General features: G+C 40.8%; 1 protein-coding gene across 1 annotated transcript; it reads right to left on the minus strand.

Moving 5' to 3' along the window:
* Positions 1 to 3988: 3988 nt before the first annotated feature.
* LOC146991113 (integrin alpha-M) lies at positions 3989 to 26898 on the minus strand. Its single transcript, XM_085777361.1, has 33 exons — positions 26790 to 26898; positions 23843 to 23960; positions 23235 to 23326; positions 23001 to 23080; positions 22786 to 22900; positions 22574 to 22704; positions 22335 to 22477; positions 20309 to 20459; positions 20054 to 20189; positions 19899 to 19972; positions 19063 to 19138; positions 18699 to 18760; positions 18137 to 18182; positions 17696 to 17838; positions 17062 to 17208; positions 16754 to 16951; positions 15973 to 16103; positions 15535 to 15692; positions 15276 to 15436; positions 13801 to 13917; positions 13614 to 13684; positions 13382 to 13529; positions 11589 to 11684; positions 11335 to 11411; positions 11128 to 11208; positions 10867 to 10942; positions 9029 to 9136; positions 8899 to 8937; positions 8689 to 8814; positions 8496 to 8609; positions 8359 to 8412; positions 7873 to 7983; positions 3989 to 7144 (listed from the first exon to the last, which is right to left on the minus strand). Exons 1-33 carry the CDS (start codon positions 26836 to 26838, stop codon positions 6920 to 6922), a joined length of 3654 nt encoding a protein of 1217 aa, XP_085633487.1. The 5' UTR covers positions 26839 to 26898; the 3' UTR covers positions 3989 to 6919.
* Between the last annotated feature and the right edge of the window lie 21 nt (positions 26899 to 26919).

Consider the following 26919-nt stretch of genomic DNA (forward strand, 5'->3'; position numbering starts at 1 on the left):
AAGAGCCTTTAGGACAGAGCTGCGCATTGCTGTGGGAATGACAAGTCTGGAGCCTTTAAGTAACAGTCCATCATGAACAGTAAGTACAGCTCTTTCTGACCAGTAGGTTTTTACTGGACCTGTGAGTTTACTGTAGTCAGGCCAACCTTTTTGACAAAATGACATAACTACAGAGCAAACACTGTCTTCTTTCAACTGATCTCTCAGCTGTGCCATGTATGATGAGCTAGCTGGCATGTTGTGGATTACCTCATCAACATAGATGTTTGTGTCTTCCATTAGATCTTTGTCTGTCAACTTTAAACTTGAGTTAGTGGTGACCGGTGCACGTGAGAGAGTGTCTGCTGTGTGAAGATCCTTGCCAGGTGTGTGTGAGATAGAGTAACTGTACCTCATGAGCCTAAGTCTAAATCGCTGGATCCTGGGAGGGAGCTCTGTTAGTGTCTGATGACCTAACAGGCTAACAAGAGGCTTATGGTCAGTCTCTAAGGAAAAATGTCTCCCAATAAGAAAGTCTCTGAACCTTTCACATCCCCATGTTAATCCTAGTGCCTCTTTTTCCACCTGAGCATACCTCTGTTCCGTCTCTGTCATTGAACGTGATGCGTATGCAACCGGCCTCCACTGTTCTCCCTCTTTTTGCAGTAGGACAGCACCGAGTCCATACGAAGATGCATCCGCCGACAGTTTCAGCTCTTTGTTGGGGTCGTAGAGTGTCAGCACTGGAGGTGAGGTGAGATCATTTTTCAGCTGATCAAATGCATTTTGTTGTACACAGCTCCAGATCCACTGATTTTTCTTGGAGAGAAGGTCCCTCAGTGGTTTGTCCTTCTCTGCCAGCCCTGGGATGAATTTCCCAAGCTGGTTAACCATGCCCAGGAAGCTGCGGACTTCACCTGTGTTAGAAGGCTCTTTCATGTCTCTTACAGCTTGTGTCTTGTCCGGGTCCGGCTGCACACCCTCAGCAGACAGGATGTGGCCAAGGAACTTGACTTTGTCTCTGCTCAGCTCACACTTCTCCATGTTTAGTGTGACGCCGGTTTCCTGGAGCTTGTTCAGCACTGCATGAAGCCTGGTGTCATGCTCCTCTTGATCTTTACCCCATACAAGAACATCGTCCATGTGGCAGACTACTCCCTGCAGCCCATCGATGATCATGGACATCCTCCGCTGAAAATGTTCTGGGGCCGAAGCTATGCCGAAGGGCAATCTGTTAAAATAAAAACGTCCAAAGGGAGTTATGAACGTTGTGTACAGTGCTGACTCTGGGGACAAAGGGATTTGCCAAAACCCTCTATTGGCATCCAATTTGCTGAAGAGTCGAGCTCCTGCGAGAGATCCAAGCGTCTGCTCTACAGAAGGTAGGATATATTTCTCTCTGCAGACGGCTTCATTGAGGCGGGTGAGGTCTACACAGATGCGCACTGAGCCATTTTTTGATGGCACTGGAACCATCCCCGAGCACCATTCTGTTGGTTCTTCCACTCTTGAAATGACTCCCAGACTCTCCATTTTCTCCAGTTCCTCCCTCACTTTACTAAGTAAAGGAATAGGGACGCGTCTTGGTGTAGTTAGAGAAAAGGGGATGGCATCTGGCTTAAGTTTGATTGTGTATGGCTGCTGCAACATCCCTAAGCCTTGACAAAGTTTTGGATAGGTCTCTGCCATCACTTTCTTATCCAAGCTATCTAGTCTGGAGACAAGGTTAAGCTTCACGCTAGCTGGTCTGCTTAGCAAGGCTGTATTTAAGTCTTTTATCACATACACATCCTCCTGAATCACCTGTTCCCCCTTACATAGTGACTCTGTGTATTTGCCTATGACACTGAGTGGTGTACCACCTGGGCCAAATAGTGGTCTGTCTGTTTCAGTTAAATGGGAGTCTGTATCAGCGATGGTGTAGTATGTCTGGGCTGGAATGGCTGAGACATCCGCTCCTGTGTCTATCTTAAACCTCACTTTGTGGCTTCTGATAGTCAAATCTGTGTACCAGGGGTCTGTTCCTGCATCTACTGAGCCTAAAAACAAAGGTGTATCTCTACAAACTGTACTAGATTCCACTACATGTACTGCTTTGGCTGACTTACACACTTTACTGTAGTGTCCCTTTTTCCCACATGTGTGGCATGTCACCTCCTTGGCCGGACACTGCCATTTTCCATGTGCAGGGGTTTTTCCACACCTGTAGCACTGCTGGCGATCCGTTGGTGCTTTGGACTTTGTTGCCAGGTGTTTATGTTGATACAATGTCTTTGGTGTAGGCTGCTTTTGTTTCTTATGCTTTGCCATCACTGCATCAATTTCACCTTTAGCTTCTCCCCTGAGATCTGTTTGCTGTCTTTTGATCACTTCCGACTGACGTGCCATGTTGAGCGCTTTTTCCAAGGTCAACTCTCTGTCCAGCTGCATCCTCTCTGCTAGACCTGTGTCTCTGAGTCCCACTACCAGGCGGTCTCTTATCAACTCGTCGTGAAGTGCACCATAGTTACAGTTTTCAGCTAAGGTATACAAAGCAGTGATGAAGGAGTCCACTGTCTCATTAGTCTGTTGTACCCGTTGGTTAAATCTTGCCCTTTCATAAATTACATTTTTCCTGGGCACAAAATATGTTTCAAATGAGTCTTTTACTGCTCCGTATTGTTGTCTCTGTGCGTCGGATAAAGCTTGGCCCCGCAGTATATCGTCCGCTTCATCCCCCATACAGTAGATCAACGTGTTTACCTGGTTAGCTTGAGAGCTAAGATGCAGGTTGCTAGCCAGTCTGAATCTTTCGAACCTTCTGATCCACCTCTCCCAGTCCTGGGGTTTTGAGAAGTCGAATGCTTCTGGAGGTTGAATCGTGAACGTTGCACTTGGAGGTGGGTTAGCAGGGTTAGCTGCAAGCTGGGGAGCCTGTGCGACGGCCACATCAGCGGCGCCACCGTCGGACGTCATTTTTCCACTCCCGAGTCTTGGAAAAAAAAAAAAAGTACTCTCCCGCTGCTTTTCCTCTGCTTCTTACCGCTGCCGCAGTTCTGACACCATGTCGTGTTCTTCCACAATGAATGCCAACAGACGAGACTTTTAAGTTACCTACATTTATTCAGCAGGACTCACAACATGGAACTCCTCACTAGCTTATCTGTTAAGCTGCTGCTATGCTCTTAACTTCCTGTTTGCGTCTCAACGTGTCCTTCAAAATAAAAGCACATGTAAAACATCTTGGATTCCACCACAATAGGGTTTGCATGTGTTACTGTACACCATAAAGTCAGCTTTGCTAACATCAAACATAGTCATTATTTTAACTGCGCAGTCACTTTCTGTATGGTTTGGGATACGAATTGAGAGCTGGGGTGAGTGAACTGAAGGCGGCATGTGAGTGCACACATAACAGTCGGTTTTGTTGCTGTGGTGAGCAGTGTAGTTTGCATATCTCCACCATAAATTTGTGTGGTAAATGTGATATGGGTTTTCAATAGATAGCCAATCATGATCTAAATGTTGTACTGCTCGAGACTTTCGTGTGTGAGTGGGTGTAGGTGTAGTAGCATACCAGGTCAGTGGAAGAAGAATAATCAGAACAATCATTGTTACCAGGCACATGGTCTCTCTGAAGCCACAGAGTCTTTTGCGTTGAGGTTGATGCCATGGTCTGTGTTGCGTAGATTCCATCGCTGTTTGTCGTGAGATGTGTGTTCTCTGGAACGTGTATGTGTGTTTGTGAATTCACCGGAGCAGTGTAGAGCGGCGCTTGGCTCACACTCTATACTGTGTTGGTCAACGCAGCCTCACTTTGTGTGAGTGAATGTCTTTCTACTGGATAGCTGTTTGCCAGCTGCTGTGCTCTGCTGAGCTGTTTGTGGGTTGTTGAGACAGTCTTTGGCCCAATGTCCACGTTGTTGGCATTTGAAACAAACATCTGGATCATAGTTGATTCTGCTTCTGGCACCAAGTTTGTTGTGGAAATTTGTTAGGCAAGAACTGAAATAAAGATGTTGAGATCGACTGTCTTTTAAGGGTTTTATTCTTTGCAAAGAAGGTTCTCAGTCGAACAGAGTGCAACGCAGTCTGCAAGGAATGGAACAAAAAATACATTGAGCAGGGGAGTTTTGTGGAATCTGTGACACCCCCCACAAGTGAACTTTATCAAGCTGAAACAGATTACAATGTACACCAAGGTCAGCAACAGGAGTCAAATCCGAGAATCAGGCGATGTTACATGAGAACATGCACAACGTGTGTCTCTGTATTGTATCAAACAGAGAGCACAAAACAGTAGAAAGGAATAAACAAGTACACACTGAAAATTACCATTACAGCAGCGGAGGTGCTTTTCTTTAGGATGGCATTTTGGTAAAGAAGTGTTTGCCCAGGGTCATGTGTTTACTCTTGGTCATGATAGTTCAGACTATTTTGGTGGTGTCTTTTGTACTTGTACAGTAAGATAACTGGAAGGCCAAAGCCATTTACTTGCCATCGTTACTGTCAATTCCAGCTATCGGTCAGCGGTTTGAGCAGGCCTATACTTTATTGTTGATTGTGAGGGATCATTGCCTCATGGAAAGTGTTGGAGCCAGTATCAAAGCACTGTCAAATCACTAACTGCCCTGCAGCTTATCCTGACCTTGATGCTTTGCCAACAAATTGTGAAGGAAACCACACAAACAAAATACAATCTATGTATATTTAAAGGCTGAAATTTATTTGAAATTTCAGTGCAGGTTTATAACTTTATTTTAGCTTTGAATAAAAGGGAAAGGAAATATGAGATACTAATTATTTGGTAAATTTTCATGAAACTAAGGTTTTCCTTATCCAAACCCAGACGTGAATGTCTAGGTTTAGGGCCATGAACTGGAAATAGCAAAAAAAAAAAAAAAAAAAGCGTTAAAGAGAGTACAAATTGTGGTATGGCATATTATGATAGCATGGTTTAAATAAACGTTTGTATTGCTGTTAAACTATTACATTGGCCACTTCTTTGTTTAAAACTGGCACAAAATAAATCAACACAACATACATGATAAACATTGAAATATACATTTGCTCAGCTCAATTCTCTTTGTTCTTCCTGATAAAGAGCATAAAACATTTGGCCAATTTAACAGAAACAGAAAAAGAAGAGAGAGATTTAAGTAAAAGAAAATTAAACACAATCAGTAAAACAAAATACAGTTGCACCTTAAAACTACACAGGTCTGTGTTTTATACAAATACTTCCATGGGATCTCCAGTAAGACGATGTATTAGTGAGTTATGGCCAAAAACATGCTAATGCAGTGGCACTAAAATGACTTTATTTTCTTCAGCATTATTGTAAATGCCTTTGAATCCCATTTGAGGGGATGTATCTGTGAGAATGCTTTGAATGATTTACTTTTGTTTGTTATTGTAGCTTTTGACAATGCAGTCTAATGCTTAAAGCTAAAGTTTGGGCTTTCTTTGATGTGAGGTTGTGTGAGCTAGTGATCTACAGTATAGTCAGTAGATTCAGAGTGGCGACCTCTCGGTTTTGGTGAAGCACCAACAGAGCAGCTGAGTGTTTTGCTGCAGTGGATATGGCCAGGTGTAAAAAGTCCTCTCCCACTGAAGAAAAGTTAAATACTTATTTTTGAATATTTTAATCACTTGATCTTACTATCTACCAGCTTTATCTTTGTTCAACTGTATTCCATGTCACACACATGGTGAATATTTGATCACTCCACAGCTCAGCTGCTACAGCTACAAACAGCAAAGGTAGGCCCTATCTCATACAAACCCATGTCAAATAATTTGACTTTTACCTAAAAAAACAAAAAAAAACATTTTTCCTTGATTCACAAGGGATTAATATCCTGTAAATCCAATGCTGTCAATCCCACTTCCAATGTGCCAATGTTGTGAGACTCCTGTACCCTACACAAAGTCACTTTATATGTGTGTGACCTGCCTTGGCAGCTCAAAGATAACGTTTTGTGAGATCAGTAATCAAAAAACAATGCACTGCATCCACTGGAATAATAAAATACTTCATAATAAAAGGCAGAGAGCATTTAGCAGTCAGATATAATACAAAAGGAACTTAAACTGCTTGCTGAATAAATACCTAATCCAGACCAGTATAATATACAATATATTACAGTGTAAATGATACATCATTAACTACAAGAAGGAGATGTTAGTGAAGTGACAATGAGGTTGATATTTGCCAACTTTTCCATTTGTGTCATGGCAATCACAAGACTACTCTACATTTGTGTATGTAGTTAACTAAAGTGACATAACTTGTTTCTCATTGACCTTTACAGTTGCTGGAAGCTGGTTGTTATGTATGAATGAATGAAGGGCTTGGGTGTTACATCTGGTTTGTTTTGTAGTCCCATGGTGGAGGTCATGTAGCTCAGGTCTTATCATTTCCCTCTCAGATCACAGTCTGCACATATGTTTAGGATCTCTGTGTTATCCTGGACGTCCATATTATAGGTTAATCTATCCTGTGTTCATGACATCTGGTGCATGTTTGTCCGTCCTGGAACATCACCTGTGGTCGCCCATATTTTTTCCTGTGACATGTTATTCTGAGGAGTTTTTCCATGTTCAGTTCAAAGGTCTAAGGTCACTCATGGTATGACTGTCGCAAATTTGTGAATTGTGTGGCATACTGAAAATAAAAATTAGCTTGTCATACATGTTGCCTTTGGACGGACTAGCATTTTCCCTCGTTTTTACACCATGTTCAGCTATAAGCTAATCATCTCCTGGCTCCAGTAGACAGATGTGACATTTGTCATTTGTATCAATCTTCATCCTATTGACTGTCAGCAAAGAAGCAGAGAAGCTAATTTTACCTAAATGATGAAACGTTCCTTTAGTGATGTTCCTTAGCTCTCCGGACCTCCTGTGCATGCTGCATACTTGAACTTCAGCATGTCTGCCTACTTTCATTGTGCTACAGTTATTTTGTTTCCTCCAGTGTCTCCTCTGTATCGGCTGGAGGCTTGCTGCCATTGGTCTGGCCATCGTCAAGAAGCACTTCTAACTCTGCAGGTTTCTTCTCACTGTCAGATTCGCCTTCAGCCACTGATTGGTTGATTGGCATAGAGGAGCCGGCATCTTGGAAAGTAAATTCGTCGTCCTCTTCCTCCTGACCATAATCTCTCCTTCTCCTAAAACAACCCAGCTGACACAAGAAAAAGAAATATTAGATTAAATGTTGCAACTGTTCAGATCTTTTTAATTCCATTCATGCTCTGAATATCCCTGCAAAGGTGTGTGGACACTATTTTAACAGTCCTAGCACATGATCACTTTTTTCTGATAGGAGTGAAAACAGTTATGCACATGGTTCAATAGGGTTGTATTTAGTCTCAGAATTAGTGTTTTAAGCATAACATAACCAGTCAGAGCACTGTCCCCATTTCCTCTGTAGAAGCTTGTAACTCTTCTAACAACAGAATTAGGTTCAGCCGCTCTTTGTGCACTGAGGGCAAAGGAAAGGCTGAGTGAATCAATGAGCTGCAAACAACCCTCAAATCACACCGTTACATATCTTCTATGTTATAGTATGAGACGTTTGAATAGAGTTTTGGTACATTATGACACCATGGTGGACAAATGTAGCCAGGGTGATGAGAGAGAAATGCTCCACAGACAGAGTGTATGTGTGTTGTTCCATCACCTATTATATGTAGACAGACACATATTGCTTTCTTGACCCACTCATAAAATTACTTGTGCATTTGACCACAGCTGATTTGAAGGCCAACATGCCCATGAGTGATCAGATGTGCTCAAATGTACGTGCCATGAAACAATGTGGCCCCTGCACAGTGACAGTATGACTTTAATTTGTATTTCATGAGTTTAGACTGTGGTTTAGTCTGACTGTCTTCAATGTGGAACTCTCACCTTAATCATGATTATTGTGATTATGATCAGAAGAAGGAACCCCACTCCAACGCCAGTAAAAATGATCAGCTGTTGATCAGCAGGAATTATGAACTCAACACGAACAACAGCCTGTTGTCAGAAAAAAAAAGAAAATTAAGATATCAAAGCTGAGTTTAATGAGTTATGGTCTAAGTTTTTTTTTTTTGCAGTTTTAGTTAAAGAGACCATGAGGAGTTTTCTTTTAGTTATAAAAGAGTCTCATATTAATGTTGCAGCCAAATCGCCGTTTATGGTCGGAACTACGCCGGTATCTGATCGTCTTCGAACCTCCGACTTAAGTTCTTGATTAATGAAAACATTCTTGGCAAATGTTTTCGCTTTCGCCCATCTTGTGCCGGTTCAAGAATTTTACCATGCGCGCGGAGGCTCATGGGAAATGTAGTGTGAAAACACTTCGCTTTCCAAAACTCCTCGTAGTCCCTTTAATGTGAAGACTATATGTACCATCCTCCAAATGCCAAGTTTACCAGACGTCTCCTGTGCTGAATCGTCCTTATTCTGTTATTGATAAATATGATAAATTACCACAATGACAGTAAAAAAAAAAGCAGCATCTTGGAAGTGGTCAAATTTCAGCTTACCCCTTGTCCACGAGCATTCACCATGTATCGTGTCTCATTATACGTAACGTTTACCAAGCTTCTGAATCTAACTTCGCCACCGTCTCCAATATATTTTGTCAGAAAGGGAATATTCTGCAAAGGAAGTGTTTGTCAGTTAATCATATATTCACCACCTTCACTGTTACATGTGGTGTGTGTTGTAGCTGCATACCTTTTCATACGCTTTGAGATTCTTAAATTGCACATCTCCTGACAGGGTGAACTCAGTAGTAGATTCTTTGTCCAGGGTGAAAAAGTCACACTGTATGAATTTGCAGGAGTTTCCAAGATGGCAGATCTGTAACACAGCAGCAGTTTATATGTGTATACTTCCATGACATGTTCAGTTGATATACTGCTGTGCTGAATGTCTTTGGCTTACCTCAGGTTTTGAATCAGTAATGTTGCATTGGGTTTTGTTCTAAAAAGTGAAAAAGTGACAGGCATTGAGAATATGTCATTTCATACACAGTATCAGTTTCAGTTCGCAGTTCTGTCAGTGAAAGGTTTACCTTCTGGACATAGATTTGGTAGTTGCTCAATTCAAAGTCATATTCCAGAGCAGTTGGGAATAAAATGGACACTGCGGCAGGAAAAGCCTTCAGACCAGGATTGGATATCTGTGAATGATGAGACACAGTTTGTCCATTTAAAATTACGGAAAATATGCAAATTTACGTTCCTGTCGTCAGCAGTGAAATTACGTACAGCCACATTAAAGTAACATTGCGGAGTTTTTCGGCCTTAAAATAATGTTTCCAGACTCATTGCAATGGTAGAAAAATGGTTAATAGGATGAATGGTGCTGCCGCCGCAGCCTGAGCCGGGTCGTGTCGGCTGAAACTGCACTATGTAACTTCCCTGCACGGGTACGAAACACCGCCCCCCCTCCCCTCTGCGTCGAGGGAGAGACGTGGGGGGTAAAAGCGAAACTACGGTTCTCCTCCGGTCGTCGCCGCCACCGCCGCTGACCCCCCCCCCCGACCACCCGCCACACAGTCTCCTTGCAAACATGTGGGAAATACTGTCGTTTATTAATGGGAATAAACGCTGGATGCGCTGGCTGATAAGTTTTGTTTTCGTTTTTCCCCCCAGACGATAGCGCTTCTCAACCAGATGGTGGAAGCACTGCGCTGAAACTCCGCAATGTTGCTTTAATTTACAAACACCTCTAAAACTCAGTGAGTCCAATTTGATGTCTTATATCTTAACTTCATAAAAGCCCCCAGAAACAGTATACACACTACCAGCTCACCATCCAGCAGCAGAGAGCCCCCCCCCCCCCCCCCCCCCCAAAAAAAAAACTCTGGGGACTGAGTGAAGATCAAATCAGAGCAAAAATTTGAGGAAATGTGCAAGAATTTCTCAAGTTAACTGAAACACAGCTCTAAATGTTGCTCTGTTGCTCTGTATTTGCTGGATGTTTAACTAGCCAACTGTTTGTTAACACATCAAACAAGGTATCAACCTTAGGAAACTCTTATGATGGCCATGTTTTCATTTCTGCAGATTACTTTCAATGCAAAGATGAGTTTAACAACTCATTTTAGCAAAGTTGTTCAGTGTTGCTAGACTGCATCATAGTTTACATATCCATGACATCTTAAAGGGATAGTTCAACATTTTGGCAAATTGGCCCATTCCCATAATCCCTATAGTCATAACAGTAGGTTCATTACCTTTATTTGTCTGTGCAAGCTGTTTTTAGAATGGCGGAGCAGAGCCACAAGCTACTCAGAGTTACACTACGGAGGCTAATGGGATTTCTTGGCTTCCCTCATCAAGTCATCAAATACATAGCTCTGAGCAGCTCGCGGCTCGGCCGTTCAAAAAATAGCTTGCCCTTTGCCATTTATTTGTCATGTGGATCATCAATATGAAAATAAATACCACTCATTTGAAAAACATGTGGGCTTCTGTAATAACACTTGTTGAGAACTCCTTCCAGTGTGCCTCTGCTGTTGTTAATATTTTTCCTAATTAGAAAACATACATCGCACATAGTTTGTGTTGAAGATTAGCTGAGTAAAAAAACAAAACAAAATGAAATCATATCATTTAGGGAAATCAAAGGCATGTGAGTTCGCACTGTTAAACAACAGGAAGCAATGACTTGGTGTTGGGTCGTATACACATTGACAGCTTGCACATTTCTGTCGGGCTGATGACTGTGAGATTGAACATGAAACTACTAGGTGCTATTTTGAATGATGACACTCTGAAAGGTGCAACATTGTTGCACCAAGTGAATGCTGGACATGTCAGTGTTGCCTCAAAGTGGCTAATCAATGAGTACAGCTTTAAAATTGCTAGTAGATGATTGATCTTCAGTCATCCGCTTTTCGCTCACCTCATATACAGTAACCATTTTTTTTGGTTTGTCATCTTCTGTGGTGAAATTCAGATAGGTGGTGGTGTCTTGTTTCCTGAAAATAACAATATGAAGTCAGCTTTGATAGAACTACTGATTGCATACATTATTAGTAGTAGTAATAAATATTTTCTTTTTCTTTCTTTCTTTCTTTCTTTCTTTCTTTCTTTCTTTCTTTCTTTTTTAAGACCGGACACATGCAAGGACTACGGCTCACACCACAAATCTAGTCATACTTACACTGTTACAGCCAGTTTAACATCAAATTGCACTGAGACTTTTTTGGTCTGGGAGCTTCTCTCAGTCATGTTCGAATTATCACTGAGGAAACAAAAATCACTTCTTGTGAATACTGAACATGAAATATGTAATTATATGAAATGATAATTTTATATTACAGAGACTTGTCTTTGTTCAGTGTGTTGGATGACTTGAGCAGACTTCTACCTTTTTCCAGTAACAGTCACGGACACTGTGTCATTCCACTCATAGTCAGTCACGTAGAAAGACACTATATATGTTGCCTTCAGAGGAAAAAAAAGACAGTGATGTCAGGTTCAATCAAGCAGGAGATGTGTACACAGGGTTGCCTGGTTAGTAAATGTCAAAGGTCCTGACTCTGACAGTTGGTGGCAGTTAATCATCTGTGACATTTCACTGTCTGATTGCTCATGAGGGTGTCTGGGTGCAGGATGACTCACAGCAGATCCGCTACGAAACACAGGATGGCTGATGCTGCATATACTTTTGTTGAGTACTCCTTCGAGACCATTGCAGTTGTGCGTGTGTCTTGCGGACTGTTTAAAGAAAAAAAAACATGCACAAGCCAGGATGAGCTAGGACGATAGAACAATAGCTTTGAGTTTGTGACCTTTGTTTTTATTAAACTGTAGGTGCCACATTCAGGCAGGTCTAAAGAGTGTTTTTCCTCTGGCAAACCACACTTCCTGTGTGGGTTTCAAATCCTCCAAATCTTTTCAGTTCTCTGTTTTCTGCTCTGCTGGGAAACACACGTGTATGAGAGCTGAGTGGTTGAACCCCCTGACAATTAACTTAAAACTATGAGAGATTCCATCATGTAGCTAAGTTAGAGGAACAAGGCTTTTGTCTTCAGCTGCTGTACCATTAATGCTAACCAAAACATTAAACTGATCAAGATACTAATGAAAAAACATATTATGATGTCTAACATTTGTACGAAACTGTCATGGGTGATGAAAAATGACCAGATATGAAAATACAAAAATGTACTATTTACATTCAGTGCCTTTTTGACACTTTATACTGCTGTATGTTTCTTTTAGTCCAAATGCTCAACAGTTTAGTCAGAGACCTTTGTCGTCTGTTGTAGAGGTGACTAGCCTCAAGGGAGTCTCACCTCAAGCAGAGATAAGGAGCAGGCTCTGCTGCTAATCTCACTTCTATCTGAATTCACACCCCCAGGTTTTTCCATCATCAAACTTGTAGTCTTTACCCCCAACTGACACTAACTTGTGCGTCACTTGAGGTGTTTTATCAGATTTTATACCACCCCGTCTGCAGCCAGAAACTACTTTTATTTTACATCTGAAGCAGTAGGTCCTGAGACCTGCAAACTATGGTCATGATAAATCAGATCACAGACTGCTCCTACTTAAAGGGATAGTAGCATTTTTTTTTTAAAGTGGGGATGTATGATCTACAAATAGCCCCTAAGTACTTTAATTGCGGTAGAAGACTCTCTGCACTCCTCCCGTTAGCAATGCCAGCCTATAGCCCTGCCCAGAGAACTGCCTAAACAACTGCTGATCGGCGGGCGCTAACCCTGGGCGGAGGGATACGTGAGTTGGTTAGGTCCAAACAAAAACTGCGTTTTTCCTGCACTTTGAATGGCTGGAAAAAATTATATTATAGCGAACAATGGAACTGTGTTTTTTTTTTTCAGGTAAAACCTCTTTTAGGCCACGAAAATAGGCCGTTTCTTTGGGTCCATTCACAACAATGTATATGTTGTAAATCTCTGGGCAGGGCTATGGGCTGGCGTTGCTAATGGGAGGAGTGCAGATAGTCTTCTACTGCAATTAAAGTACTTAGGGGCTATTTGTAGATCATACAACCCCACTTGTGCTATGCTACTATCCTTTTAATAAAGTTATTTGTATTCGTATTCATACTACAAGCCAGTGTTGAGATACACTGATCAGGCCTAACATTCTGAGCACTGATAGGTGAAGTGAATAACACTTCATCTTGGCTCCTGTTAGTGGGTGGATATATTAGGCAGCAGGTGAACATGTTGTCCTCAAAGTTGATGTGTTAGAAGCAGGAAAAAATGTTCACGCTGCTTCTGAAAGAAAGCTGTCAGGATACACACTGCAGCGCAGTTTGTTGTGTGTTTGGCAGCAAAAAGGACCAACACAATATTAGGCAGTGGTCCTAATGTTACGCCTGATCAGTGTAAATGTGGAGTTTTGGATCAATGTTTGGACGTGGCATAGAACTGAGATGTAATCACCTCTGTTCTCAGCTGAGTCATCCTGGAGAAGGAGAGGCCTGGAGGATAGTGCATTGTGAGGGTGGTGTTGTACGAGTTGTCCCCATGATTGGACAGCTTTATAGTCAGATTGAAGTAATTATCTTCTGATACCAATAATGTCGGGGTCCTAAGAGAGGCATAATATTCATTACACTTGGTCATATCATGTAAATAATACAGCGGTTTTGGTGTGTCAGTCAGATATACGTACGTGAAGTTGAAATCCACCTCAATGTCAGCAATGCAGGTGTCATTCTGTGCACAATGCTTTTCAAACGGAATCTGCAAAACGAGGGATCGTATTCGTGTCAATTCGTAGGGAAGTTCAGAACAGAGCAATTCTTTGAAAATATTACTGATCTGATTCACATGACTGCTTGAGCCTTCACTGCGCATACCTCAACACCAGCATGCCTTTTGCTGTCAATGCTCAAGATGGCCGGCTCATTTTCACTGTCGACTTGGGAAAAGTTTAACTTTACGCTGAGGGGTGATAACGTGTCTTTCACACATTTCTACAAGAAAAAGAGAAGAGTCACACTGTTAGGGAATATTCAAGCAGTACAGAAGGAAAACCTTTTATTTTGGAAAATGTTATTTTGAAGGTAGAGGTAGTTTGTTGAGAGCAGCTGTCAAGACTGACCCATGTTCAACTGTTTAAACTGAACCCAAAAATGATCATGGTCATTTAACAGTGATTGATCAAAAACTATATGACCTATCAAAACGTGAATTGATACACTAATACACAAGACTTGCATCTACTGTTTAAAGTTTAAATGGAGTCTCTGGGTGAAAGTATGTCAGACCAGTAGATGTTTGCAAAACTCAGATGATTGCTCTTTTTCGCTCTTTTTTTTCAGCTCGTCTCATTGACTTCAATGCAAAATTTTGTGCAGTTTTTATTCGTATTCTGTTGAGAAAAGTAATAGCACACCGATCCCAATTGAACCGCATGTTTGATATATAATTTGTCCTACAAGCAAATCGAAATTTGTCCGGAAGATGAAAAAAGAAAATAATAATAAATAGGAAAAAATCCACACAATAACAATAGTGCTCAGTGCGATTCCCCCGTGGCCCAACAGCTACATGATGTTCTTGCTGTGAAGGGGTTTTCTCACAGGAAGTGTACTGCAGGGTTTCGTGACAGGAGCACAACAGTTCCGACGTTGCACCAAAGACTGATGATTACTGTTCTTGTTCTTGTATGCATGTGAAAAATATTCATAATAGTTTTTTTTTGTAAAAACAATCTGCACATTTATTTTTCACTTTTATCTGGTCAATCTAGACAGATAGACAGGGATTTTATTTATCTCTATGTAATTGCATGTTCATGGATGCCTAATTTTATTTTCTGGTGGTTGTTCTTTGTTACAGCACCTTGTGACTCTGTCCATGATAGGTGCTACGTATACAGTATATAAACTTTACTTATAATTATTATTAAAGACAGAAGTTTTTTGTCAAATATTTGAAATGTGTGGCTATGTGGTCAGTAACTTTCTGGATTTGCAGTAGTAACTGTTGAGTAATTTGGTGAAATGAGAAGTTAGCAACAGCACGTATGAGGTTTCTGTGGTTATGTTCAACAGCCTTGGTTCTTGTCACAAACATGCTCATTCTTTCAACCCTGCACGCACAGTACTGCCCCACTGAGGACAGCGTTCACTTCAGGGCCCAAAATCCATAACGATAACAGAATTGAACACAGTTTGTATGAGAATATAAAAGATCATACAGTGTGCTGTTTAAAGTCATAGAAAAGAAGCAATATAAAAGAAGTAGCTGAGGTAAAAGGAGATGTTCAGATAAACAACAAATAGTTAAACAGTAGAGTGTGAGTGTGAGCATTAGTTTATGTCCTCACCGGCATGAAGATGGTATGGTTAAAGCACACATCCTTTTCCAGACTAAAACTGTCGGTATAAATCCTGGATTTCTCAATTTCATCGAAGACACCTCGATATGTTTGTCTTGTCGAATCCACGTTGAGTGTGTATGAGATGTTCACATATGCGCCATTTTCCACTGCAAAACCATACAGCACCATTACAACCAAGCAGTGACAGTGTGTAGTGAGTGTGTAGCAACTGTCAGTGAGTCCCATCATTGGTTCTGGTCCACACCTGCTCTGCTCTTCGTTGTTTCTTGCGCTTCGAAGCATGTTGTCATGGTAACCAGGCCTAGATATTCATCTCCTGTCGCCAGACAGTTAAAATTGTCAATGCTTATCTCCTTGGGCAGAAAAGACAGGCGCGTTTTGACATCAAAGACAGGCCTGGACCTGAAAAGACATTTGTCAAAATAATTAAAAATGCATGGTTGATATCAACACATCCTCTCCTTTCACCTGAGTGAAACAATGTGTCATGACTGCTTTGTTTATTCCAAAACTTATTTAAGGTTACTTGTAGTCTATGTTGACGAGGTTGTAGGGCTTCAGTGATGCAAACATACATTCTTGTTGGTCTGTTTTTTGTTGTTGTTTTTTTTTACATTGTTTCACAAATCTTGGGAACCGGTATCTTGAGACGTACTCTGTTAGGAACTGTACAAATCCCTACCTTAACACAACAGCTGCGCCCTGTGATCCAATCACAATGTCAGGGAGTCCATCTTCACCAAGGTCCATGCCTCCATCAATGGCCTGTCCAAAGAATCTCAGCCCAGGTGATATTTTTTCCCCCATGATTCTCTGGAGCAACAGAATCAACACTGAAACACTTCCTGATTTGCATACTCAACAGAGAGGTGATGTATTATTTACTGTTATATCAGCAGATGCTCAGTCTGAGTCACATTAGGGTTTTTAAAAGCTTTTGACATAGGAATATAAAAATATCCCATGGAAAATAGTTGTTTTTTTCCACCTTCTGCTGTATAGAACAGTTCCTGTTTTTTTCTCTTAACTAATTTTTTATTTGTCATACACTACACACATAAACACAAACCCAACAAACACAGAAGAGATGTATAGTATATACAGTTACACTTGCTTCACGTTATTTTAAAGCAGAAGTAAGCGGAATATTTGTGTTAATATAAGTCTCAAATAGTTATATCTTCTGACAGCAATCAGTATTCTTACACTTCTACAACATATTTCCCATAGTCCATTCCTCACCCTCTCTCCATTAACCCTGACCTGCATTCAACATTAGCAAAAGTACTTTACAAGCGAGAAAAAAACTCTGTTGTAATAATAATTTTTATTTATTTAGAGTTTGGCATTGCCTGTATTAATAATGACCATCTTTTAACATTTTTTTTACCCTGTCTCCTCATTGAACAGTTTCATGAACAACGACAAAAATAGTACAACCCATCAGGTGTTGTCTTCCTCACCTGGCTGAAAGAGCTACGTATCCCATAGTGCCTGTCTCCAAGGTAGATGTACACAGCCCCCCTGTTATCGTCCTCTAAGGGGGCTCCGACAGCAACGTCTCGCAGTCCATCTCCATTCAGGTCTGCCAGGCTGGATATGGTGGTGCCAAATCTACCCATGGATGGCACCGTCACATTCAGTTGCCTTCTCAGTTTCAACTGTGGGATTTGAGAACACAAGTTTGCATTCATTTTCTCTCAGTTACATCTTGAATACTTAAGTGATGGTGTCACAAAACTTAAAGTGAGGCTCCATGGCCGCCCCCCACCTCATCAGTCAGTGTGTAGACGTAGATCTGGCCTTCTCTCTTCTCATGAGGTTGGTAGAACAGTGGAGCTCCCACCAGCAGGAAGTCAGTGTTGCCGTCTGAGTCGATGTCTACTGAACACAGCTCTGCACCAAAGTACGAACCAATCTGGCGAACGTGTGTGGACAAACACAATTTTAATTCAAAAATGCACTTATTCTCTGAAGAACCTTCATGTCTTTCAGTAAAGTTAGGACAAGCATTTATTGTGATGGATTCGATTCCCACGCTTATCTCAGTTTTCCTCAAGCAAAACTAGATGCAAGGAAGTTCTCTGGTTTCCTCTCTGCAACCGCTGACATCTGCACATTTTCGTAAAGGTGCAACATACTGTACAGTGAGTGTCTCGCATCTCAAGATACTAATTAATTGTAATGCAACACATTTGAATAAAAAAACTGCTTTAGTAAAGACCACAAAACTACAGCCAGTGCCAAGCTGCTTGTTCTGAGAAGCTGGAGCCTGAATTCTTAGATGTAAAAGTGAAACATTCTGGTCTATTAGGCTTCTGTGCTTCAAGTAAGGTTTCTCATGACACCTTTATTTCTGTGCAGAATATCATCAAATCAGTTTCCATCTCAAGGCAGTTACCAACCTGGTCTCCATCTAGTCCTTCAGCTTGAACCCAGTCCTCGCCAATCTTTTGGAAAAGTACAACCTGTCCTCTGTGCTCAGATCTTGGTGCACCAGCAAAATACAGGGGAGCATCATTCTTCTGTCCAACAGATACAGAGTACCCTGCAACAGCAACAGTTACATATGAGCTGTTATGATATCATCTGTTGAATGTTCACATTAAAGAGGTTGTACTGCAGTGATAGAAGTGTTAAAGCACTAAGCACAGTTATGTTCATATTTGAGGAAGCCATTATAAAAGTTATATAAAAGAGTTTACGAGAACATGCACCTGTTTGCTATTTTATCATCACAGGAGACAGATAGGGATAATTTACCTGTTATTTTCTAAAGTTAGTCGAAAAAAACCAAACATTGTAATTAAGGAACGGGTAATTTGTAAATAGAGAAATAGGTTTACCCATGTAGGAGTCATTCTGCATGTTTTGATCATAGATCGACGTGACCTGTCACAGACATTCACACAATTGGTCAGAGCACAGACAAAGGGAGGGAGTACAGACGTCAACTCCTAACTGACTTAGTGCTCAGACTACTTTGATTGATCTCACACAAATACACACATTAATGTTGCTCCACAATGGTTTTATTGGAATGATGGGATGTTTGGATTTGGCTTCCTAAAGTAGCTGCCACAGAGCGTAACCTGCTTTTAGTTAACTGATTAATATTCTACTGATATCTACAAGATCATAGCATTCAGGTTGTGGAGCCCACGGAGACAGTTCCAGCCTGAAGGCAGACAAGAAGCTGCTTCATGTAGCTGTCTGAGTGGCTATGCTCAGGAAAAGCTGATCTAAATGTGAGTTGTTAATGTTATTTTGAAGGATAAAGTAAACATGCACCTCCTGTACAGGCTCCTGTTCTTCAACTGTTTCTAATTCTGGAACTAACTGTGGCATAACATGAAGATGGTTTCCTTAAATAGCAGTGATAGACAGGGATTTCTCACAGTTACCAACCTGCGTTTCATTCAGTTTTACGGGTTTAGTAGTGACTTCGGGTTTGGTTGATCCTGGAGCACCTGAGAAGTACACAAAAGCATTATTCTTTCGTCATATCTTCTGGCAACAGTCCTATATTATCATGTCAACACTGGTTATAGTGCAGGGATGAAAGTGGACAAAGAGTTCTAATATGAAATGATGTTACGGCCTAATGCCATTGGGTCTTCTTAAGGTACCCTTTCATTGAATTTTTAAGACCGTGCATCTCTCAACATTTACATTACAGTGCTATATAATGATGGATTTTAAACTGATGGTGGATGCCAGGTCAAATAAAAAAATAGATAAAGAAGCATGTCATTTGGAAAGAGAGTTTTACCACTGGAGATGGCCTTAAGCTCTTGGAGGGAGCCTCGCCAGTTGTCTGTGCCCACTGAGCCCAGGATCAAGGTGTCCTGTTAACAGAAACACACACATCTAGTCAGAGCACAGACAAGGAGTGATGGGGTTGGGAAAAACAGTTGAATGATTCTTATCATATTACTCTCAACATTACTGCTTGGTTTTTTTAAGGTTGCCACACCTTGATACACCTAGGATGTTGATGATGCAATCTAAACTTCTTCATTTAAAAAAACAAAAACAAAACAAAATTTTTCTGAACAAATGTATAATAAAGGAGTAGATTGTGTCGTATGAAGCAGATGCCTTGAGGTAAACTGTCCTCATTGCATCTGCCAGTGCTGTAGCTCCCAAGTTAGTCAGTAATAATAAGTCATAGTGGAAGTGTGAAGTGTGAGTGTATGGACCACTTCCCTTATTGACCCTGGACTCTGCAAAGTGCCAAGGAACTACAGTTCTTTGAGAATGTCCTGTCTGTGATGTGTGTATAATGGTAGCATGACCCATAATAACATTTTGTGGTTGGTGACCAGTTGTTGGATGAGTCACCAAAGTACAGCAATATGGAGGAGCAGTATTCAACTCACATGTGAAACCAGTTGGTTTGGTTTATACGGGAGCCATTACAACAGACTGAGGAAGTACTTCCTTTAACCCAAACCACAATCTGCTGCTAAATCTACCTAGTTACAGTATCTTTGTGCCTAAACCTAACCAAACTGTGGCCATCATTATAGTAGCCATAGCGACAAAGGTAGTTAATGCTACTGTTATTGTAACCATGACAACCAAGGTCCTTTAATCTTTACTCACCTTGTAGTAGACGGCACTAAATCCACTCTGAGACATTTCACCAGTTAGGGCTCCAGCACGAGCCACAGTGGAGCCTAAATAAGAGACAAAACTGGTTCATATGTGTTCATTATTTTGTAATAAACAAAGATCACAAATGGAAAACTGAACGTCACCTTCTATGTTAAAGATCTTTTTCTGGAGGTTTTCCAGTAATTCGCCCAGTCCAGCGTAGTTTTTAATGTGGAAGGCATATTTCTCTGATGGTTCTGAAGCAATGAGCTTAAATTTATCCAAACTAACAGTTTTGACCTGAAACCAGAACAACACTGATGCTTGCTGACATGTACCACATGGAACAGTTTTAACTGGATTAATGATGTCATCAATAAATGTCATCGGTTGGATCAATTAGAGTCTTGACAACTTACCCCAATGACAAAGCGAATGATGTTTTTTTTCTCATATTTTTTAATTATTCCATCTCGGTCCACATCACTGGGATCTCCATCTGTGATCAGCACTAGAACCTTAGTCGCATCAGGAGAGGCGCCTGCATCTGGGTTTTCCAAGATCTTATCCCTGAAACAGTGTAAATGTAGCACATGTACCCAGCGGGGTCACGCAACCACAATTATTTTAAATCTACTCGTTAAACAAGACTTCTAGACTTATATGTGTAATGGTTGATGTTAGAAAATAACACATGAAGTTAACTGGAAAACTAAGGTTCAGGAGCAGGGCCACGCATCAACACCTCCAACCATTAGTCATACACTACCCACAAAGTTATAGGGATACATTTTGACTTCTGGGTGAAATGTATGTAAAATGTAAAAAGTTGATGCTACAGTGATATTATATTATATCAAGTCGGGCATTTAAGTAGAAGTATGGAATTGTCATTTCTTTGTCTCCAACAATGTATTGAAACAAAAGCTAACATCAGTGGTGGGTATACACCACAACAAAACATGCCCATGTATCAGTAAGTTGTCATGTGTCCAAAGGACGTCCACTTGTCTGTCTTTCTGTCTCTGTCCAACCTGCTGATGACACTCTGTGACACTCTGAGCTCAGTGGACACTTCCCTCTGACAACATCCCATCGTCTGAAGCATCCACACGTCCAGGTGCTGTTGATGGACTGTGGTCTTGGTCTCATGATAAACCTAACCCTAACCCTAGTGGTGGATTCATGAATCAGACCTTGTTGTGATGTTTGTGGTTAATCACCTTGTTAAAGAACAGCATGTTATGTTATAATACTGAAACACTGAGCAGTTGGACATGTATCAAAAGTGATAGTTCAACATTTTGGCAAATTGGCCTATTGCCATAATCGCTATAGTCATAGCAGTAGGTTCGTTACCTTTATTTGTCGGTGCAAGCTATATTTAGAACGGCCGAGCACAGCCACAAGCTTCTCAGAGCGACGCTACGGAGGCTAATGGGATGGTTTCCCTCATCAAACTCATCAAATACACAATCCAACAACTCCAAAACGCTCTGGTGGACAAGTTGTGACCTGCACATTCACCACGCTATGAGGTAATAACAGAACCTTACGAGACAGAGTTGTTTTAGAGGTAAATTCATGCAAAACAGCTGATGCGTATTGCCTTCAGGGACAGTTTTTCAGCAAGCAGTCTCTGTATTTACCTCGAAAACAACTCTGTCTCATAACGTTCTGTTATTATCTCATAGCGTAGTGAATGCGCAGGTCACAACTTGTCCACCAGAGCGTTTTGGAGTTGTTAGATTGTGTATTTGATGAGTTTGATGAGGGAAACCCAGAAAATGAGCCTCCGTAGCTTAGCTCTGAGCAGCTCGGGGCAGAGGGAGGTCGTTCTAAAAACAGCTTGCACCGACAAATAAAGGTAACGAACCTACTGCTATGACTATAGCGATTATGGCAATGGGCCAATTTGGCAAAATGTTGAACTATCCCTTTAAAGAAGGTCAAATTAAGTTCACCTGTAAAGGCTAGAGTGCATTTTAGGTGTAAGCCTTATATCTCGAACCGTTTGAGAGTATCTGAGTTTGCCTCAGGTTTTCTCGACCCACCCTCCCTTTTTTCACTTTATCCAGGCACCTTCCAACCACCCCTCTCATCACCCCTACCCTCATCCCTCCATCCTTCCATCCCTTCCTCCATCCCTCTCTACCAGTGCATACTTTTCCATGTCCCATTCCAGGTACTGTCTGTGGGGCATGTAACGCCAAGACAGAACCCCCACTCTTAGTCTCCCTCCACCAGTCATCATTTCATCCTCCCAGACCAGCAGCGCAGACATCAACCTTCCTTCACCTTCACCCCTCTGTACAATATCCATTCATCCATCCTCAACAATAACATTCCATCCATTAAATTGCTTAAATGGCGCATTGTTGTCTAGTGAATATATTGGCAGCTAAGGCCTGTTTTGGCTTTTGTACATAATGAAAGTGGACTTACATCACAAATGTGAGGGCTTTGTGTGTGTTGGTGAGAGTCCTCAGGTGGGGTTCATTCATTAGTTTCCCATGAGCTCTACCAGCTTCATAGTCATTGAAGTCGAAAACCTTCCTGTAATCTGAAGAGAACTGAACTGCTGCAAACTGAAAAATATGAAATAAAACACAATTTTCATATAACATAACGTTAAACAACAGAAGAACAGTATTGATTCTGTCATGTTGCAGAAGAGCAGTGACCTTGATAGATGAGTTCTTCAAGCTCTTCATTATGTCCACTATGAAATCTTTATTTTTTGTGAATTCCTCTTCAGTCATACTCGCTGATCCATCAAAAAGAAAGACCAGGTCCACTGTCTTCTTTGTGCATTCTGGAAAAATATTTGGAATTTTAAATGTCAGGAGAAAAAAAACATGACGCAAAATCAGATCCACAGAGACGGGGAGTTTACCTTGGAAATCAGGTGTGAAAGAGGATACCTGCTGAAGGCCGCCTGTGATCTTGTAACACACACTGTTTAGATAGGAGTTGTCATTACATTCATGGGCTACACTTGGGCTGCAGACCTGGGTCAGGGCATAAGAGGCAAAAGACATTAGCATATTGCACTGCTCGGAGGTTTCAAGAAATGTCACAGAAAAAGTGTTCTGAGCTTTTGTTTCTTACAGTGAATTGGGACTGTGAATCTGCAGCTATTGACAGTCCGAGGTGCTTGACTGGTATTATTTCGTCCTCCTGGGAAATGTCTTCAAAAGCAGCATATGATAAGTAGTTACAACACAGTTAGCCTTTCAGCTGCATCATAAATTGCTTATTTCAACCTTCCGTGTTGCCAGAAGCTTTTTATTGTGTGATGAATTTCCTATTTGAGTATTGAGTTCTAAAATTGCATGCATGTACCTTTATTACTGAAGCACAACTTGTCTGAGTTTCTTTCATGTTTGCATATTTCTCCAGATCCATTTAGCCTCAGAGGTGCGGTGACGACTATCCTGTGGATGACAGTAACCATCAGTAACCATCAGTAACCATCAGTAACCATCAGTAACCATCATGGCCGTCAGGTTGAAATGAGCGGCACCATTTTACTGAAGTGCTGTCTGTGTGACTGCAGAGAGCTTTTTCTTCTGAAGTGATGACACAGGAAGATAAGACACAGGATGTAATATATGCTTACAAGTGCCAAACCACAATGTGTCTCTGTTCAACCCATAAGCTACAAAGTAACCGTTATAAACTTCCAGATAGTTTTAGTATTCGCTTAATTTATCTATTCATTTCTGTGGTTTTGTAAGTTTCTTTATGCATTCATATATCAATAATCACTTCATTTTGCTTTTGTAGCAAAATGTATATTTTATAACTCTTCCTGATATAACATATAATACAACAATAATGATTAATGTCCATCTACTTCATGGGTAGGCTACTGTAATGATTTTGGCAATAACAATAATTACAATGTCAAATAGCTAAATTTTAAATAAATGCCAGCTGAGCAGACTTACCCCTTTGTGCTGCCTGATACAAGTTGAACCACCTTGTATCCATAGAAATCTTCTTTTTCACCAGAATAGACATCAGGGGTTTTTATGTCAATGTTGAAAGCCAAGGAAACAGTGATGGCTGCAATTTGAAAACACACACACATGCACACTTGAATAGAGATGTGTGGTAACTGATTTTAGAATATAGAATATGCAGTTCAACTCGACATCAGCTCTTAATGCAGCTCTCAGGACAGTTCAGTGTTTCCCCCACACATCATGTCAACACATACTCACACATCAGACATAACATTGTGACCAACACCTAATCTTATGTCAGTCTGTTTTCCTGCTGCACTGTGTATCCTGACAGCTTTCTATCAGAAGCAGCATGAACCTGTTCAGCAGTCTGAGCAACAGTATCTGGTGTGTTGGACGGGAGCACACGGGCCATGCAGCCTTCTCTCCCCACGTGTATCAATGAGCCTGTGGCCGCTTCACCACTGTTCCTTCCTTGGACCAACTGTTAGGATAGATCCTGACCACTGCAGACCGGGAACAGCCCACAAGAGCTGCAGCTGCAGCACATGAGAGACCCAGTCCTCCTTGGAAAACTGGATCAGATCCTTAACCTGAACATTTTTCCTGCTTCTAACACATCAACTTTGAGGACAACATGTTCACCTGCTGCCTGATACATCCACCCACTAACAGGAGCCAAGATGGAGTTTTATTCACTGTTATTCACTTCACTTGTCAGTGCTCAGAATGTCAGGCCTCACTGACAACTTATGAAAACAGGTTGGACTTCTTCATCAGACAGAATAATAGAGTCTTTCTTCGAGGTCTACTTTAGGTATGAAAAAGCAAGGACACACACACACTGGTGCAAACTGCACTGAAAATTCAAACAGAGAAGCATAAAAAAATGTGTATTTGTACATTTTGTTTTGGAGGAACCATGTTCTAAATCCTGTTCTCTTCTATCTTCTATGAGGATTTTAAACACATATCCGTAGAGTGGTGTAAAGTAACAGTCCAGTGATCTGCTGACGGGCTGAAATGTTCACACCACAGAAGCAGAATGTGTCTCATGTCAGAGTGGAACTGAACATTTCTCTCCATTTTCGCTTCAGTTCTCTTTTTCTGATGTATGTCAGGTTTTTTTTAAAACACTTGAGAGCTGCATTACTGTAAGAGCGGTGAAAAAAAATATTTCTGATGTGTGAATCCCAGTTATGTCGGACACTGAGCATTCACAGTCAAGAATGCACCGATTAATTAGACACTGCTCTCATCTTTTAGATTGAATCATTAAGTAAAAATAATCAAACACAAGGCAAATGAAGAAAAGCTAAATAGTACTATACGTATATATAATTATACGTAAGTCCATCAATTGTTTAACACTTCACATTTATCCATCTTGTTACATATAGCTATATTTCTTCTCACGGAGGCTGTGAGAACTCAGTGTATTAATGTGTGTTTAGTGAAATGAGTTTATGAATATAAACAGATGCTACTTGCTTGCATAGTTTGTGTGTATTAGGAAGAAGATTTAATATACATGTCCACTGGGTGGCAGGTCAGGCCCAAATCAGCCTCCATCATTACCAGAATATAGAGAACAACTGATTGTTGTGACATTACTAAATATGGGCACACGGACACAGGGGTAGTTTTCATTCACATCACTTCACTGATATAGAATTGGTGTTTTTTAACATTGTCAGTATTTTGATGCACAGTCTTTTACATGCAACAGAAACGGAGACATCTTTGTTTTTTCACATCCTCATGTCGAAACTTCACGGCTAAAATTATAACACACGATCCGACCACTTGGTTGCACATGTACAGTATATATATATATATATCTTCACACAGTGCACTACAAATACAAAAGAGTAGAAGCAAAAGCAGATGCAGCTCACAACTGAGTGACTGGACAACAGAAATCTCTGTGGGACACTAAGCTCTACATGTTCATTGGGTCCACTGGAAACGCTCACTGCTGTCCACCACGTCCAGGGATTCTATGTTTTCTGTGTTCAGCTTTTTAGATGAGTTGAACAGTATGTCTTTTTTTAGATACTATTATATGTTAGAGGTGTCAGTCATTGTGATAAATCCATCAATCTGAGGGTGCTCTGCAGATCCCCTCAGTTCTATAGAGCATTAGTTGGTCTGGTCTAGCATCCAGCAACTCAACTCTTTCAGCTGATTTATCCCAGGAGTCCTAGTGTTGTCTCCAGAAAAACAGACAGCTGATTTCAGCATCAAAGCTCTGAAAACACCACTGTCCTCACCCGACACCAAACAAGACTTATTTACCAGATACTGTCCAAAACAGAGATAAAGCCAGAGTGGACACTGGACTTGCATTTATCTGGTGGCTAAATAAATAATGCAAATGACGTCCCATCTAATGAATGTTGAAATGAACAACACAGCAACTGTTTACCATGATTTAAATTGCCTGTGACAAATAGTGGAAAAAGTGCATTTTAAATCAATTATTTACCATGAAAGAAAGAGTTTCTTTTTTCTCACAGAGATAGTTCAGTTTCAGTTCCTGTTGGCTCCATATAAAAAGTCCCAACAAGAATGTAGAAATCATGTCTTGGAAATTCAAAATGTGCTTAGTACGCACAGGAAGGATTTCCTGCTTGTCTGCTTCATTTCTTTACACTATGCAAGTGGTTGAAACTCTAAAGAATAAATAAACAATGATCAAACTAAAACAGAGAAATATTAAATACACTTCATAAGATTTCACAACTAAGCTTTTGTTTATCTTATTTTTTTATTTTTATTTTTACATTTTACAAGAAAGAAAATTATTTGTTTGCTGATGTCTTTCAAGGGTCTCAAGCCTGAAAGTCACTTAGGTACTTCCCAATACAAACATACAGTATAACACCCATGTCACAGACTGAAAAATGTAGAAAATGTTTTATCTTACCAAAAGCCACCATGTAAGTGAGCAGGAAAAGGTGACGCTCCCCCTGCATCTTTCACATCACACCCTAACTCTCACAAGGCAGACAGAGCTGCTTGAGGCATATGTAGTGCAACTTTACTTGCACTTCCTG

Source organism: Trachurus japonicus, chromosome 1 (assembly GCF_045865225.1).
Source record: "Trachurus japonicus isolate A0001 chromosome 1, Traja_1.0".
In the NCBI taxonomy this organism is placed as follows: Eukaryota; Metazoa; Chordata; class Actinopteri; order Carangiformes; family Carangidae; genus Trachurus; species Trachurus japonicus.